The sequence below is a fragment of the Schistocerca cancellata genome, chromosome 8, assembly GCF_023864275.1.
Source record: "Schistocerca cancellata isolate TAMUIC-IGC-003103 chromosome 8, iqSchCanc2.1, whole genome shotgun sequence".
NCBI lineage: Eukaryota > Metazoa > Arthropoda > Insecta > Orthoptera > Acrididae > Schistocerca > Schistocerca cancellata.
Window position 1 is genome coordinate 414,377,475 of NC_064633.1, and position 16,365 is coordinate 414,393,839.

Sequence of the window (16,365 nt, forward strand, 5' to 3'; positions counted from 1 at the left end):
AGGTCAAATGAAGAACAGTATACTGCCTTCGTAGTTCAACTGAGGTGTGAGATATCAATGTTAGGTATGTCGCTTTTTTCGTCGTTGGTAGTACTAGTATCCTATTCTTCGGTTGACCTTATAGGTCAATACTGAAATATGAAATACAAATTTTTCGTCTGTCGGTCTTATCGCCTTCGATAGAACTACAATCGACTGAAAAATATCGTAGTAATACCACAGTCTAACATATTATGTTAGACTGTGGTAATACTAGCGCTAATGAAGGCGAAAAAAGCAACAGTTGTAAAATTTGTACTCCATACTGTTGACGAACCCTGCTTCAAGCCTTCAATTCTCATAGGAATAGATAAATCCGTACCTAAAAACGAAAAGTAAAAATTATCCAAAATGAAAAACAATGCTTCCAAAATATCTCAAACTCACTATGGGTGAAAATAAGTACCGAGTTAATTGGAGCGAACAAATGATTTAAATTAATACAAGTGCCAAAAATCGGGCACATTGTCTAGCCCTGTCTTTTAGTCAGTTTCGTGTTCCATTGATCAATCTCACGGTAATCGTTATGTTGTGGAAAGCATCAGGTGCATAAGAAATGCACACATTCATTTATGATGATGTGGAACGTGTATGCACAATGTGTCAGACTTCTGAAAATTTTCCAAGGAGTGTATCTTACGTCATGTTGTTATACACCAAATTTAAAGGGGAGATAATTATAGGTACAAAGCTACTACAACAAAAATTTTTAACGCACACCATCGTAGTTAACGACTGAAACGTAGTTCAAATTTTGTTTGGCACTTGCAAACATTCAAAATAACAATACTCAAGAGCCTTGACAATCAATTAAAGAGAATCTGGAATAAACACAAACAAACACCACCACTTGTAGAGCCCCTACAGAAAGTTTTACTCACAATGTTCATTTTCGACCCTTGTAGATGTATAGATGCTCCTATTCCCTAAAGAGCATTACAGTGCCTTTCTAAAATCAGCAACATACACTATGTGATCAAACGTATCCGGACACCCACAAAAACATAAGTTGTTCATATTAGGTGCATTGTCACCTACTGCCAGGTACTCCATATCAACGACCTCAGTAGCCATTAGACGTGAAAGAACAGAATGGGGCGCCCTGCAGAACTCACGTACTTCGAATGTGGTCAGGTGATTGGTTGTCACTTGTATCATATGTCTGTACGCGAGATTTCCACACTGCTAAACATCCCTAGGTTCACTGTTTCCGATGTGATACTGAAGTGGAAGCATGAAGGGACACGTACACCACAAAAGCGTACAAGCCGACCTCGTCTATTGACTGACAAGAAACTGCCGACAGTTGAAGAGGGTCGTAATGCATCTATCCAGACAATCGCACAGGAATTCCAAACTGCATGAGGATCCATTGCAAGTACTATGGCAGTTAGACAGGAGGTGAGAAAACTTGGATTTTGCAGTTGAGCGGTTGCTCATATACCATACATCACGACGGTAAATGCCAAACGACGCCACGCTTGGTGTAAGGAGTGCAAACATTGGACAATTGAGCAGTGGAAAGACGTTGCGTGCAGTGGCGGTACACAATGTGGCGATCTGATGGCAGGGTGTGGGTATGGCGAATGCCCTTTGAACGTCCTCTGCCAGCATGTGTAGTGCCACAGTAAAATTTGGAGGCAGTGGTATTATGATGTGGTCGCGTTTTTCATGGAGGGGGCTTGCACCCCTTGTTGTTTTACGAGGCACTATCACAGCACAGGCCTACATTGATGGTTTAAGCACCTTCTTGCTTCCCACTGTTGAAGAGCAATTGCATTTTTCAACACGATCGAGCACCTGTTCATAATTCATGGCCTGTGGCGGAGATGTTACATGAGACATCCCTGTAATAGACTGGCCTGCAAAGAGTCCTCACCTACATCCTATAGAACATCTTTGGAATGTTTTGGAACGCCGACTTCATGCAAGGCCTCACTGACCAACACTGATACACTCCTGGAAATGAAAAAAGAACACATTGACACCGGTGTGTCAGACCCACCATACTTGCTCTGGGCACTGCGAGAGGGCTGTACAAGCAATGATCACACGCACGGCACAGCAGACACACCAGGAACCGCGGTGTTGGCCGTCGAATGGCGCTAGCTGCGCAGCATTTGTGCACCGCCGCCGTCAGTGTCAGCCAGTTTGCCGTGGCATACGGAGCTCCATCGCAGTCTTTAACACTGGTAGCATGCCGCGACAGCGTGGACGTGAACCGTATGTGCAGTTGACGGACTTTGAGCGAGGGCGTATAGTGGGCATGCGGGAGGCCGGGTGGACGTACCGCCGAATTGCTCAACACGTGGGGCGTGAGGTCTCCACAGTACATCGATGTTGTCGCCAGTGGTCGGCGGTAGGTGCACGTGACCGTCGACCTGGGACCGGACCGCAGCGACGCACGGATGCACGCCAAGACCGTAGGATACTACGCAGTGCCGTAGGGGACCGCACTGCCACTTCCCAGCAAATTAGGGACACTGTTGCTCCTGGGGTATCGGCGAGGACCATTCGCAACCGTCTCCATGAAGCTGGGCTACGGTCCCGCACACCGTTAGGCCGTCTTCCGCTCACGCCCCAACATCGTGCAGCCCGCCTCCAGTGGTGTCGCGACAGGCGTGAATGGAGGGACGAATGGAGACGTGTCGTCTTCAGCGATGAGAGTCGCTTCTGCCTTGGTGCCAATGATGGTCGTATGCGTGTTTGGCGCCGTGCAGGTGAGCGCCACAATCAGGACTGCATACGACCGAGGCACACAGGGCCAACACCCGGCATCATGGTGTGGGGAGCGATCTCCTACACTGGCCGTACACCACTGGTGATCGTCGAGGGGACACTGAATAGTGCACGGTACATCCAAACCGTCATCGAACCCATCGTTCTACCATTCCTAGACCGGCAAGGGAACTTGCTGTTCCAACAGGACAATGCAAGTCCGCATGTATCCCGTGCCACCCAACGTGCTCTAGAAGGTGTAAGTCAACTACCCTGGCCAGCAAGATCTCCGGATCTGTCCCCCATTGAGCATGTTTGGGACTGGATGAAGCGTCGTCTCACGCGGTCTGCACGTCCAGCACGAACGCTGGTCCAACTGAGGCGCCAGGTGGAAATGGCATGGCAAGCCGTTCCACAGGACTACATCCAGCATCTCTACGATCGTCTCCATGGGAGAATAGCAGCCTGCATTGCTGCGAAAGGTGGATATACACTGTACTAGTGCCGACATTGTGCATGCTCTGTTGCCTGTGGTTCTGTCAGTGTGATCATGTGATGTATCTGACCCCAGGAATGTGTCAATAAAATTTCCCCTTCCTGGGACAATGAATTCACGGTGTTCTTATTTCAATTTCCAGGAGTGTACATGTCCCCAGTGCAGCCTTCCGTGAAGAATGGGCTGCCATTCCCCAAGAAACCTTCCAGCACTTTATTGAACGTATGCCTGTGAGAGTGGAAGCTGTCATCAAGGTGACACCATACTGAATTCTAGTATTACCGATAGAGGGCGCCGCGAACTTTTAAGTAATTTTCGGTCAAGTGTCCAGATACTTTTGATCACATAGTGTATAAGGGGATACCCAAAAAGGGCAAAATTATTTTTAAAAAGCTATATATCTTTTCACGAAGGAAAAATATATCTAAAAACAAAGATGATGTGACTTACCAAATGAAAGTGCTGGCAGGTATATGTGTGGATGGATATGTGTGTGTGTGCGAGTGTGTACCCGTCCTTTTTTCCCCCTAAGGTAAGTCTTTCCGCTCCCGGGACTGGAATGACTCCTTACCCTCTCCCTTAAAACCCACATCCTTTCGTCTTTCCCTCTTTCCTGATGAGGCAACAGTTTGTTGCGAAAGCTTGAATTTTGTGTGTATGTTTGTGTTCGTTTGTGTGTCTGTCGACCTGCCAGCACTTTCATTTGGTAAGTCACATCATCTTTGTTTTTAGATATATTTTTCCTTCGTGGAATGTTTCCTTCTATTATAACTATATATCTTTTCAAATTGTTTACAAAACCACCTTATCCCCTTAAAAATACTCTCCATTACAACTAATACTTTTGTTTATTTGTCCGAAAGAAAAGATATCATCGGTGACCATGCAGCTCGTTAGAAAGAAATTACAGTGAAATGAATACCTTTAGCTGCATACAGGCGTTTATATAAGTCAACCGGGGGAGGGGGGGGACGATGACAGTTGAAAATACCTGGTCAGGGCACACATTTTCAGCTGTCCCCGTTGACTTATATCAACGCCTAATGGTATTCATTTCATTGTAATTTCATTTTAATACTTTTGTGTCACAGGTGCTTTCACCATTTGAACCTTTTTTTTTTTTTTAGTCATCTTTAAAAATGGGTGACAGTTCCTTCCTGGTTTTCTTCTTCAATGTTGTCAAATCGGTGTCCTCTTATGCCCCTTTCCATGCGTGGAAATAAGAAAAAGGCACACCTAGCTCAGGTCGGATAAGTAAGGTGTGTGGGACAGCAGAAGCATGCCACTTTTAGCCAAAAACTACCGTAACGGAGATTGCTCTGTGTGTGTGTGTGTGTGTGTGTGTGTGTGCGCATTGTCGTGGTGGAAGCACTAGTCTCCTGTTTGTCACAGATTGGGTCTTTCTTGACGAACACTGTGGCGCACTCTTCTTAAAGTTTCCAAATGAAGGGTTTGATTGATGCTCTGACCCGGGAGAACCAACGCTGAATGAACTAAGCCCTTGATATCAAAACAGAAAATCAGCATTGTTTTGTTGTTTGGTTTGACTTGACTTTTTTGGACAGGGTGACGACGACGACTTCCATTGGCTTGAATGTTCCTTCGTTTCTGGGTCATAGCCATAGCACCATGACTCATCACCAGTAACGACTTTTGACAGAAGATTTGGATCAGTTTCAAGCTGTCGTTTTGAAAGCAAGGCATGTTTCAACTTGACGTTCCTTTTCATTGTCAGTCAGAATCCGATGGACAAACTTGGCAGCAACACTTTTCGCTCCCAAATCTTCTGTTAAAATTCGGTGAACCGAGCCCCAAGTTAACCCACTAATCACTGACAATTGATCAATTGTCTGTCGAAGCTATTTGAGCACATGCTCTCAAATTTTTTCAATATTTTCATCGATTCGGGCAGTTGATGGGCGTCCAGAAAGAGGTTTGTTATCAATCTACATGTCGCCATTTTTAAATCGAGCAAACCACTTTTACACTTCCCCACACCGGTATCTTGGTATGCTGTTTTCAACATTAAAATCATTTCAGCAGCATTTACCAAGTCGAAATGAAAATTTCACAGCTGTACATTGTTCACTTAAACTTGCCACCGTAATAAACGAAAGAAAACAGCGCTAGCAAAAGCAGTCACTGCAGATTAAGGGAACAAGCCTTGTTGACGACACAGAACTGGCAATTAGTTGCCCTATACATGCCCAGCGACAGAAATGTGTGGTGTGCAAGCTCCACATACAGTAATGTTATTCCCCTCTATTTTATCTCCCCCCCCCCCCCCCCCCCGTATTATTACTCTCCACTCTGCATACGCCAATGAATCTCCTTTGTAAAACTGCAAAGCATTTTGTAATTAATTTTGAGCTTTTCTGTGTTCTGTTTATCGTCCAATGCACACAGTTTAGTAATTAAATTATTACCATTACTGTTTACATTTCAGTCACAATAAATCACAGTGGTGTTTTAACTGTATATTTTTTCATTTCACTACAAGGACTGACAGATTCTTCCAAAATGCCAGAAACTATGGCATATTCAGATCTGCAGAGTAGGATTTTCACACCAGTAAAATTTACAGTCGCAACTTTCTTTCACATAAATATTAAGTTTAATGTACACAAAGTCATTTTGAGAATGCTTTGCAGTTATGACCATCCTGTGTGTTCTCATGGGCCACTCGAGAACGAGGAATTTGCTTCTCTGCTGAAATTGAATAAAGTGACTTTTTCCATGTGTTCCTCAAATTCAGTATTAAGTAACAATGGAATCAGAGTTTTGGCATACAAATACACATATAACTGGTTGGCTTCTACTGAAACAATTTCGGGTATAAGAAAATTGTGAAGATGAATTTTGCATCTCACACCATTTGTGATGCAAAGTGCAACTGCTTGGTGACAAGTATTCAGAGGTTATACTGCACAGATCCAGCCCCAGATCTATTATATTTCCCAACTGGGGCAAAAACTTAATAGTGATGCCCTCCGCCCGCTCGAGCATTTGAGATTGGGCTTCAAAAATCAAATAAAAAATCGATTTTTCAAAAATAAGTTTTTTAGAGTACTGTCTTTCTGAAGAATTTGATATAAAACACATATGTTTGAGCAAAAGTAAGGCCACACCTCTTCACACAGCATTCTTCTATCACGTCACTGTATTTCATTTGTGGAATTCAAACATGTACATTTTGTAACAGAAGCCATCAAACCCATACAGGACAGCAGAAATTAAAATTTCCTGTGGTGCCTCTCCTGCTGCTCCCAGTCGGCAGGTTTGACATCCTACCTCCTTAACAAAAACCTCACAATTAATACTGGGTGGGATTATTTTTGACCTGGAGAATACGAACTCTTAAGAAAATTTGCAATTTTTATTGCCTAATAGCTAATAAATTTCTCTTTTGTGCAACACAAAAAAATATAGGAAACAAAAGCAGTAAAGGCAGGAGACAAGCCAGATAGTGCACATTTTCTTTAATTCTTTGGTCCAGGATTTTTTTCTCTCTACTCTTGCTACAGTTCTACATGGCATGCTTTCCGTTCTGTGAAATAATGTATTACCTCATCAAAGTTCATCAACATTTTCCGACACGAAAAATCAAAATGTTGTTGTCTAATACTGAAAAAGACATTAGTACGAATAGTACCAAAGACTGGTGTAGTTCTCGATTTGATTACTTCTATTTTGTCACTGTCTGCTAGATGAAAAGGACTTGCGTCTTTGTAACATTGCAGCAGTTAATTGTTAACACATGCCAAAAAGGAAAGTGTTTCGCCACAAATGGTCATTTCCATGTACCACATTTACATAAGCAAACACTACAGAATATACCGGGTGATCAAAAAGTAAGTATAAATTTGAAAACTTAATAAACCACGGAATAATGTAGATAGAGGTAAAAATTGACACACACGCTTGGAATGACTATGGTGTTTCACTAGAGGGGAGGGGGGAGGGGGGGGGGAATTAAAGTTCACAAAATGTCCGACAGATGGCGCTGAACAGCAAGGGGAATGTGCCAGTTCAGCGTTATGATCCTATCGCCATAGGATGGGGAATTTGAATGGGGTTAAAGGTCCATTGACAAAATGCAGCTGTGGGCAAGAATGATTTCGAAGTTCGAAGCCACGGATTGTTAAGATGATAGACCCCGTAATGGTCGATCCGAGCACAAGGCGTAATGCTGCTGAGACAGTTCAGGAAGAAATGGAGACTGTAGCAGGTTCGTCTAGTAGCAGGTTCGTCTATGCATGGGGAAGTCGGCGCTCATGCAGTCGCACCGGTATTCCATGCACTACTGTTTGATTGGCACTTAGGCATAGCCTCCGATGCTAACTGTACAAAATCCATTGGCATCATGAACTGTTACCTGGCGATTTAGTGAAGTGGAGGGCATCTGCGATGTGGGCGTTTCAAAAGATGACGGAAGATGACGATTGGTTGAGTAACGTGTTGTGGACTGACGAAGCTCATGTAACGCTCCGAGGATCTGTCAGCGCCCACAACTGCAGAATTTGGGCTACCGAAAATCCTAGAACTGTCGTGGAAATGCCATTGCATGACGAGAAAGTCATGGTATGGGCTGGATTTACCACATCTACTGTTATCAGGCCTTTTCTCTTTGAGGAAATGCGTGATTCCGGTTTTGTAACTGCTACCGTGACGGGCGAGAGGTACGCCGATATGCTACAGAATCGCATCATCCCCAACCTGACTGATAAACACCTGCTGGAACGTACAATGTTTATGCAGGATGGCGCTCCACCCCATATTGCTCGACACGTGAAAGATCTCTTGCGCGCGACGTTTGGTGATGATCGTGTGCTCAGCCGCCACTTTCGTCATGCTTGGCCTCCCAGGTCCCGAGACCACAGTCCGTGCGATTATTGGCTTTCGGGTTACCTGAAGTCGCAAGTTTATCGTGATCGACCGACATCTCTAGGGATGCTGAAAGACAACATCCGACGCTAATGCCTCACCATAACGCTGGACATGCTTTACAGTGCTGTTCACAACATTATTCCTCGACTACAGCTATTGTTGAGGAATGATGGTGGACATATTGAGCATTTCCTGTAAAGATCATCATCTTTGCTTTGTCTTACTTCGTTATGCTAATTATTGCTATTCTGATCAGATGAAGTGCCATCTGTTGGACATTTTTTGAACTTTTGTATTTTTTTTTGGTTCTAATAAAACCCCAAGTAATTCCAATCATGTGTGTCAATTTGTGTCTCTCTATCTACATTATTCCGTGATTTCTTCAGTTTTCAAATTTATACTGACTTTTTGATCACCCGGTAATTCACGAAGTACCAATATCAAATGCCTAGTAGGCCTCGAAAAGTTTTGTTAGGAAATAGTTTCACATTCATTCATATGCTCCACTTTCTCAAGCACAAGACTGAAAAGTAGTAGCACAGAATTTCTATATAAATTTGGGATTGTCATATTCTTACATATAATTATGTGATGTCCCTGTTCCTCCTCCTTCCTGCATCTAACAAACAATCTTGTCATCTGTAACCATTCCTGCCTTTCTCAAAACTGATTCTCCTATTAACATCACTCACCCTGCCAGAATGACTATTTCAAGATTACTACACTTAGTAGTGTAGTGATCTTGGAAAAACTTTCTGTCAAACTTTCATTTTCTTGGCTACACAGAGAAGATAATATGTAGTCTTTCTTACATGTTACTCATTTATTTCCACTCTGGTAGACTGAATCTGTAGATTTCACTGATTATGACAAGAATACTTATCATTCGCACACTCAATGAATGACAAAATAAACAGCATTCACCTGTTTGGCTCCACTTGTATAGCCCTGCCCTCTTTTGTCTGTGGGAAAGTTTTCTATTTCTCCCAAGAACATCACGTATACTACGCACACATAAAAAATCAACTTCAGATATCAAACTTTAGAATACGTTTGAAAACCAACAGTGATGTGCTTCAACATCATATGAACAGTCCATAGACCCACATGTGCTGGATGCTTTGTGAAACAAGGTTTTTTTTTCTCTCAAAAATATGAATTACTGCCAGAAATTGCATTCCCCCTCCCCCGACCCAGACCTGCACTGATCTTACCTTGTTTCTGTTTGATAGGGGATGCCAGAGTGATACAAAGGAATTGCTGGAGGCATATCAACAGTCTTCCTGGCATATGGTGGTAGACTGTTCTAATAGTCCCATAAGAAATTATAGTAATAATTCTAGTTTGAGGGGCAATGTGGGGCTGAAGATAAACACAAGAGCAAAAAAGAGCATTTTTTGGATTCCTCGATGTTTCAAGAAAGGCTTTGGAATTAGTTGTCTTCCACTTACCATAAAATTACCAAACAACATCCCTTTAGAATACAAAAACTATCCATTACCTTTCCAGTCAGCAAAAATTGACGAGTAACTGACTCCGGACTTCCTCTGCTTTAGCATAGGAAATGCTTATTGGAATTCTGTTTGGCAGATTCTTTGCTTCATAACAAGAAACAAAGCCTTGAGGAACAGTTACCCGTTTAATTTTGCTGTTCTTTCAGAGAATGAAACTTCTGATGCCCTCATTCCTTTCCAGTCATCTCCTATAAGACACACATGCAGAAATCAAAGGAAAGTGTAAGATAGCTGAGATATTATGAAACACTGATTCCAATATTTTTTCATGCTGCTCACATTTGTCACTGCCCACAGATGAATGGCCACTTCTCTCATTTTCATGAAATTCTTCCTTTACTTAGGGGGTGACCTCTCAGGATTCCCATGCAAACTATTGAATCATATTCAACAAACTGGCCATGTGTGGTTCCATGGCTAATTTCTCTACTTCTTAAGAATGATTGTGAAATTTTGTTTCATGTTAATGTGCCCTCACAATATATTGAGCTCCTGCTGGTGAATTTTTAAAAAACCCAAAAATCATAAAAAAATTTAATTTCTAAACAGTATGTGCTAATATAAATTGGATATTTTAATTTAGAAGTTTTGGGCTTGACAATACTACAACTATACTTCCCTTGTAAATTCATATAATTGACAACAAATTTATAGAAACCAGCATTGCTGTTATTAATAACAATCTACAGTAACATCAGGCTAGCAAAGCCAATATTAAACACCTGTATTAAACTACTTGTGCAATGTATTTATGAAATGGGCTGTCAAAATGTACACATTGCACCTGGCACCAATTAAAAATGTAACATAGCCTACAGTTTTCAAGAAAAGCATTCCAAAACAAGTTTAAAAAACAGAATTTAATTAAAAGCCCAAGTTTGCTGTTATTAATTGAGGAAGCTGCAGCTCATGAAGCTTCCAATACGCATTTTGTGATTGCAATAGATGATTAATGTAGCAGGCTAAGTACCTGTAGGCAGTAACACAAACAAGAATGCCAGCAGCAGTCAAAACAGCACCATGCATCGCAGCAACTTCCGTGTACTGACTGTCATCCTTAGCAGAGAGAGAGAGAGAGAGAGAGAGAGAGAGAGAGAGAGAGAGAGAGAGAGACTGCACTGTATCTTAATATAGGAGCTTAAACCGCAGACGAAAGTTTTGTGCCGTGTACGTGTTGTCCACTGTTCATCAAATGATTTTTTTATATTCCACTCAGAATTTTCCATTACCGAGTTTGAAGAGCATACTAATGTTTGGTATCTCCAGCCAATCATCCCGGTCAGCCCCTTTTTTGCAAGTAATCAACAAAAAGTTCAAAACCCTTTTCAAATGTAGCAGTTGAGATTTGTATTCAATTTATTAGCTTGAATATAACTTTGTCTCATTTTAATAATCATATTAACTGTTTTACTTGCCATCATACATACTTGTTTTTTTGTTTATTTGGCCTGTCCATGGGATTGAAATTATTTTATGTATGTACTTAAATTCAGTTTTCATCATTTTACATTTTTGTCCATATCATTCAATGCTATAATTAATTTTTTACGCATTAGATTGAATTAATGTTATTTACAAAACCTTATTTCATTTGAATCTTAATCTTTATTTTGGCCATAGTGGAGTTTACGTTTATATCTCATACAGAAAAAAAATTATGCCACTTCACAGCCAATATAAACAGATAATTTGCCTTGTTTTTTAGCCAATGGATTGGTTTCTGTGAGAGTTTAAATTTTATGATAAATGAAAAATAATAAAAATCAGTGACAAAAACTCTTAACAATGCAGGCAGATGGAGAGATAGGAGGCAGATGGAGAGAGAGGGGATGAATGGGTAGAGGGGGAGGAGAGGGAGGGGGCGGGGCAGGGGGAGGAGAGGGAGGGGCAGGGCAGGGGGAGGAGAGGGAGGGGCAGGGCAGGGGGAGGAGAGGGAGGGGCAGGGCAGGGGGAGGAGAGGGAGGGGCAGGGCAGGGGGAGGAGAGGGAGGGGCAGGGCAGGGGGAGGAAGGAGTGCAGGAAAAGGGAGCGGACAGGGGGTGTGAGGTAGAGGGGGGAAGCCAGGAGGGAGGTAGTAGAGGGGGGAGGGAGATAGTGGAGAGGGGATGGACAGGGGCAGGGAGAGTGGGAGGAGGGAGGAAGGGGGATGGGAGGGGTGGGGAAGGCTGAGGAGGGAGTTGAGAAGGAAGGGGGACGGAGAGAGTGCAAACAGAGCAGTTAATATTGTGATTAAAATCAGTAGAAGATTAGAAATAAAACATGTATTTACACCAATTAATTGAAAAAAGTAATGATCACTTTCATGTTGATCAAGAGGTTACAGGGAAGGAGTAACTGAAGGGACAAACCGTAATCTTCAGCATGCCAGTCATGCAACTAATCTGCTGTGCTTTATCTGCCAGTTTGAAAATTAGTATTATATTCAAGGCACTCATGGGCCACAAGAAACAAGTTTTTGTTGATTACCTGTAAATGACGGCCCACCATGGCAAACGGCTGCAGGGTGTAATCCTAGCCACCGTATACGTGGTTTCAAAAAATCAATCACTTCCCCTTAGCATAATTTAGAAGTAACAGCTCTCTCATATGACAAACTTTTTGTCACTCGACTATTCTAATGTGGAGAGTTGTAATAAACCAGACTTAGAAGCTAAACACAACTAGAATTTCTCACGATTGGAATGTAAGTAAAAAATAATGTTAGTTTTTACAGTTTTAATGTAATTTTTAACTTATTTTTGTTCTTACAAAATTTTAGACATGTTATATGGATGTCTGTATATTAACACACACATATACATACACAAAATCAGCACAGTTACAAATTTATTACAAATGTATACAAAATTATGCTTAATATGAGTCTGGCATATGTGGTTTCCTCTACCATACGGCTTTGACAATATTTAAGAGCCAACTAAGGATTACATGTCTTTCTGAAATATTTTGAGTCAATGATGTAATCCCAGTTACTCAGTAGAACTGAAAAAATAACCAGAACAAAGCAACTATCACATGGCTCATCTTAAGTTTATCGTTTGTCTGTATACATATGATAGCAAAAAAATGTGGACATAATTCAATGTGAGCAACAAGAATCGCTGATCTCAGCAAGCTAAATACAAAATGTTTGTTATCAAAATTTTCTGGCTTTATAAAAAATATTTTTTATGTCCCAGTCATGGAATATCACACATCCAAATGATACCTACATAATTTTTTTAAAGGTTAGACTTGAAAACAATTCTTTTTTACATTACAGCTTGTGATATGTATGCCCAACAAAGTTATGAATCTATTTTAAATAAAACAAGTCAACAGTAAGTATGTGAAAATGTAGTATGCATCTACATACCCTTTAGAACAGAAAGCTGTTTCAGTTTCTTAGGAGATTACAACTGAGCAAAATTCAAATCAAGAAGTACAACACAGACCTGAACCCTAAAAATTCTTCCATAATCAACATAATTGATCCACATTGCAGTTATCATAGATTCTCCAAAAATCTATCAAAACAGATACAAATACCACAAAGAGTGACTAGGAACCATATCATAGCAGAAATCCTGTCTCAGTTTGTTTTGCCTTCTTTTTACAGACCAATTTAATGTGATAATACTATACCTTTTACTGTACAAATAAAGTGATGTGAAATGCTGATACAGTTCATTACTGAAATGCAATTCACCCAAAATAAAGTGCTGAACACTAAATTTCTCTTGCCCACCACTATAGACACAGATTTAAATGCACAGATCATTGGGCTTAGAACAGTTTATCATACATACTGAGATCAAGTATCTGCAAATCTTGTGCAAAACATACACTACATTTTAACTGCATTAATTCAGAAAGGTAAAAGGCACATTTTTGATCATAGATACCAGTTATCTAAATTCATCTACACTATTTACAATGCAGGAAAATCAAAATTGCTCTTCCTGGTGGGCCACTTCTAGCAATAACCTTATTATTTTAAATGTAGAGTCTGCCAACGAAGTGCAGAAAAGATTCCTATTATTAAACTTTATTATTGCATTTAACATCTGAGCTTGGACAAGACTTAACTGTTATTTGATGGGGTTATCATAAATGCTGTAATATACAGTACCTAAGTTTTCTTTTTTTGTAGATTGTCTTGTAAGCAAGCACAATGAAATTGAGAAAGAGTTGTCAAAGAAACAAAAATCAAGTATTGTTCTATCTTACTTTTCACGGTAACTTTCATATTTTGATGAATATCAACATAAAAATATTCAACATGAGAGTAGCAATCTCAAATAAATTTAAAACCTTGATGAAAACTATCATTATTCTAAATGCATTATTTTCTAAATACTTAAAAACAATACATAACAAAATACACAACAAACAACATGAATTTCCCCAATCCCAAACTACCAGTCAAAACAATAATAATAGTAATAATTATTATTATTATAATAATAATGTGGGTACAATAAAACACACTGAAAATCTACCAGTACAACAAACTTTACTTCTTTCATAGTTGCATTCTATAGCATGGATCAGAAACCCCCAAGAGTAATCTGAATGTAATAGTTAAACAAGAAGCACTTTTCTGAATAAAGCATACATACGTCTAACAAAAAGAAATATTGTATGATTAAGAAAGACGGTTCTTGTTTATTATCCGTTATATTGTCTCACTGTTTATGAAAAGTGTGTCACAGTCAGTATTAAAACTGTACAACACCAATTTGATGTTATTCATGGACCAAAAAAAGCTACAATAACTCAATTAAAAATAACCATGTTACGAACCATGCCATACACAATTCTTCGCAAAACTGGAACAAACATAAACACACAGTTTTATTTATTTTTTTTAAAACGACTTAAGAACAAAAAGATTATTACTCAGGTCAATAACATAATATCCATATATTTTATTCCCATTAAACACGAGTTCTGAAAGTTGATGCAACTTCAGATCATATAAAAAACATTTGCATATGAACTGTTGGAATCTCTGGAAAGGTATTTTGTCAAGTAAATAGATCCTTCCCCCAATGCTTCCCATAAAACCATAAAATTCTTTGCAAAATTCTCAGTACATGTACCTGATGCTTACTGCAATCAAAGATATGAGTTTGTATGTCATAAAACACTGATCAATCTTCTGCAGTTTAATACAACACACCTAGACAAGTAGAACACTGAATTCTGTAAAATTTGCAAGCAACAAAATGACTTGATACAAACTGCATTTTCACAAATAATAAGCGAAGGACACTATTCGATGAAGCTTTAATATTAAGATGGTTCAACAATGTCAGAATGCACACAGGGCCAAAAATGTCTCTACTGATCAAGTGTTCCTCAGCAAAAATCTGCATTTCCAACTTTCCATAAAAGTGTACAACTTTTTTGTGCTAGACAACACTGTTCAATACCAGACATAGAAGTATGCATGCATCAACTGACAGAACACTCACAGCTCCTTCACTTTCGGAAGACGAGTTTGAAACAATAAAATATTTCCTAATTCTAATAACAAAGTGTACAGTTTCACACAAATGATAGTAATACAGTGCTCATAAGCACTGAATATATAAAAATTATTCAGTACTGCAGTAAATAGATTAAAGGTATATAATACACAAGGGGAAAACTACCTTATTTTTAAAAAATGCCTATTGTCACTTGTAAAACCTACCCAATTTTTGACTTCGTAATGCTAGTGGAACTTGCAGGACGGGGGTGGGGGTGAAGTGACAAGGGAGGAAAGAACGGGGATGAGAATCTGTGGCAAGTTGAAGGCTAAGTGACTTTTCTTCTCTTGGTAACTGCAAGGCACTGACTGAAAATATAGCATTTTCCCCTATCAATAAAACATGAACAAGGGAGAGTAAGAGAACTTTTTGTCAAAAACAGTTTTTGAAATGACTGTCTTGCACATCTCACAAGTAGCTTTAAGAATAAAACCTGTTCCTAAAAATGCTGCACAAACATATTTATAAGTCCCCGTCCTCTGGCTTCATTGCGACACGGAGCTTTTAGATCAACCCACTAAGCAAATGGCAGGTGCTCACTTTTCAACATATAAATATTTAGTCATTTAAAAATTCATGTTTGGCAATATGAAGGACAGCACACTCCATGACTTTTGAGGTTGAAGAAATAAATGCAGAGAAAACACTACAGTCATTTCTTCCATCAATAGTTCAAGGTTTCAAGCCTCCTCTGAGTGAGAGCTACAGTCTTCTTTCACCACCCTGATAGGGACTTCCTTCTTGCCACCACCAAAGTCAAAGGAAACATGTGCCTTATTACTGCTTCCTGATGTGTTTGAACTGGCACCAACAGGACCCAGAGAGTCTGCACGTACACGTCCTGACCCACCAGACAATCGACGTATTCGTTTTTGTTGTAATGGATGCCGCTGCCGTACCTCAACACTATAACTCTCTGAGACACTTCTATTTCGACGCTTGATCATGTGCAGTCTTCCTAAAAATTCTTTTGGATCTGCAGGCTGGAATAAAAAAAATGTCATATGAAGGCTCTGTAGATGAATGCAGCAATTTCAATACATGGGTTATCTACCAATTTCTACATCAAACAAGATGTCTCTCATTAAAACACAAACTACAAACTTATTTTCTAACACCTCCCCCCCCCCCCCCCCCCCACACACACACAATGAAAGTAATTGAAATGATGACCCATAACCTACATTACTATTATG

At 40.1% G+C, this 16,365-nt stretch overlaps 1 protein-coding gene across 4 annotated transcripts in view; it reads right to left on the reverse strand.

Annotated features, from left to right (window-relative positions):
- Window positions 1-12,353: 12,353 nt before the first annotated feature.
- LOC126095150 (la-related protein 1B) overlaps window positions 12,354-16,365 on the reverse strand; it is a 143,099-nt gene continuing 139,087 nt past the window's right edge. For all 4 annotated transcript variants that reach the window (XM_049909873.1, XM_049909874.1, XM_049909871.1 and 1 more), the window contains one exon: window positions 12,354-16,152. In XM_049909873.1, coding sequence (XP_049765830.1) covers window positions 15,850-16,152 — 303 coding nt within the window. In that variant the 3' untranslated portion in view covers window positions 12,354-15,849. The remainder of the gene's footprint in view (window positions 16,153-16,365) is intronic.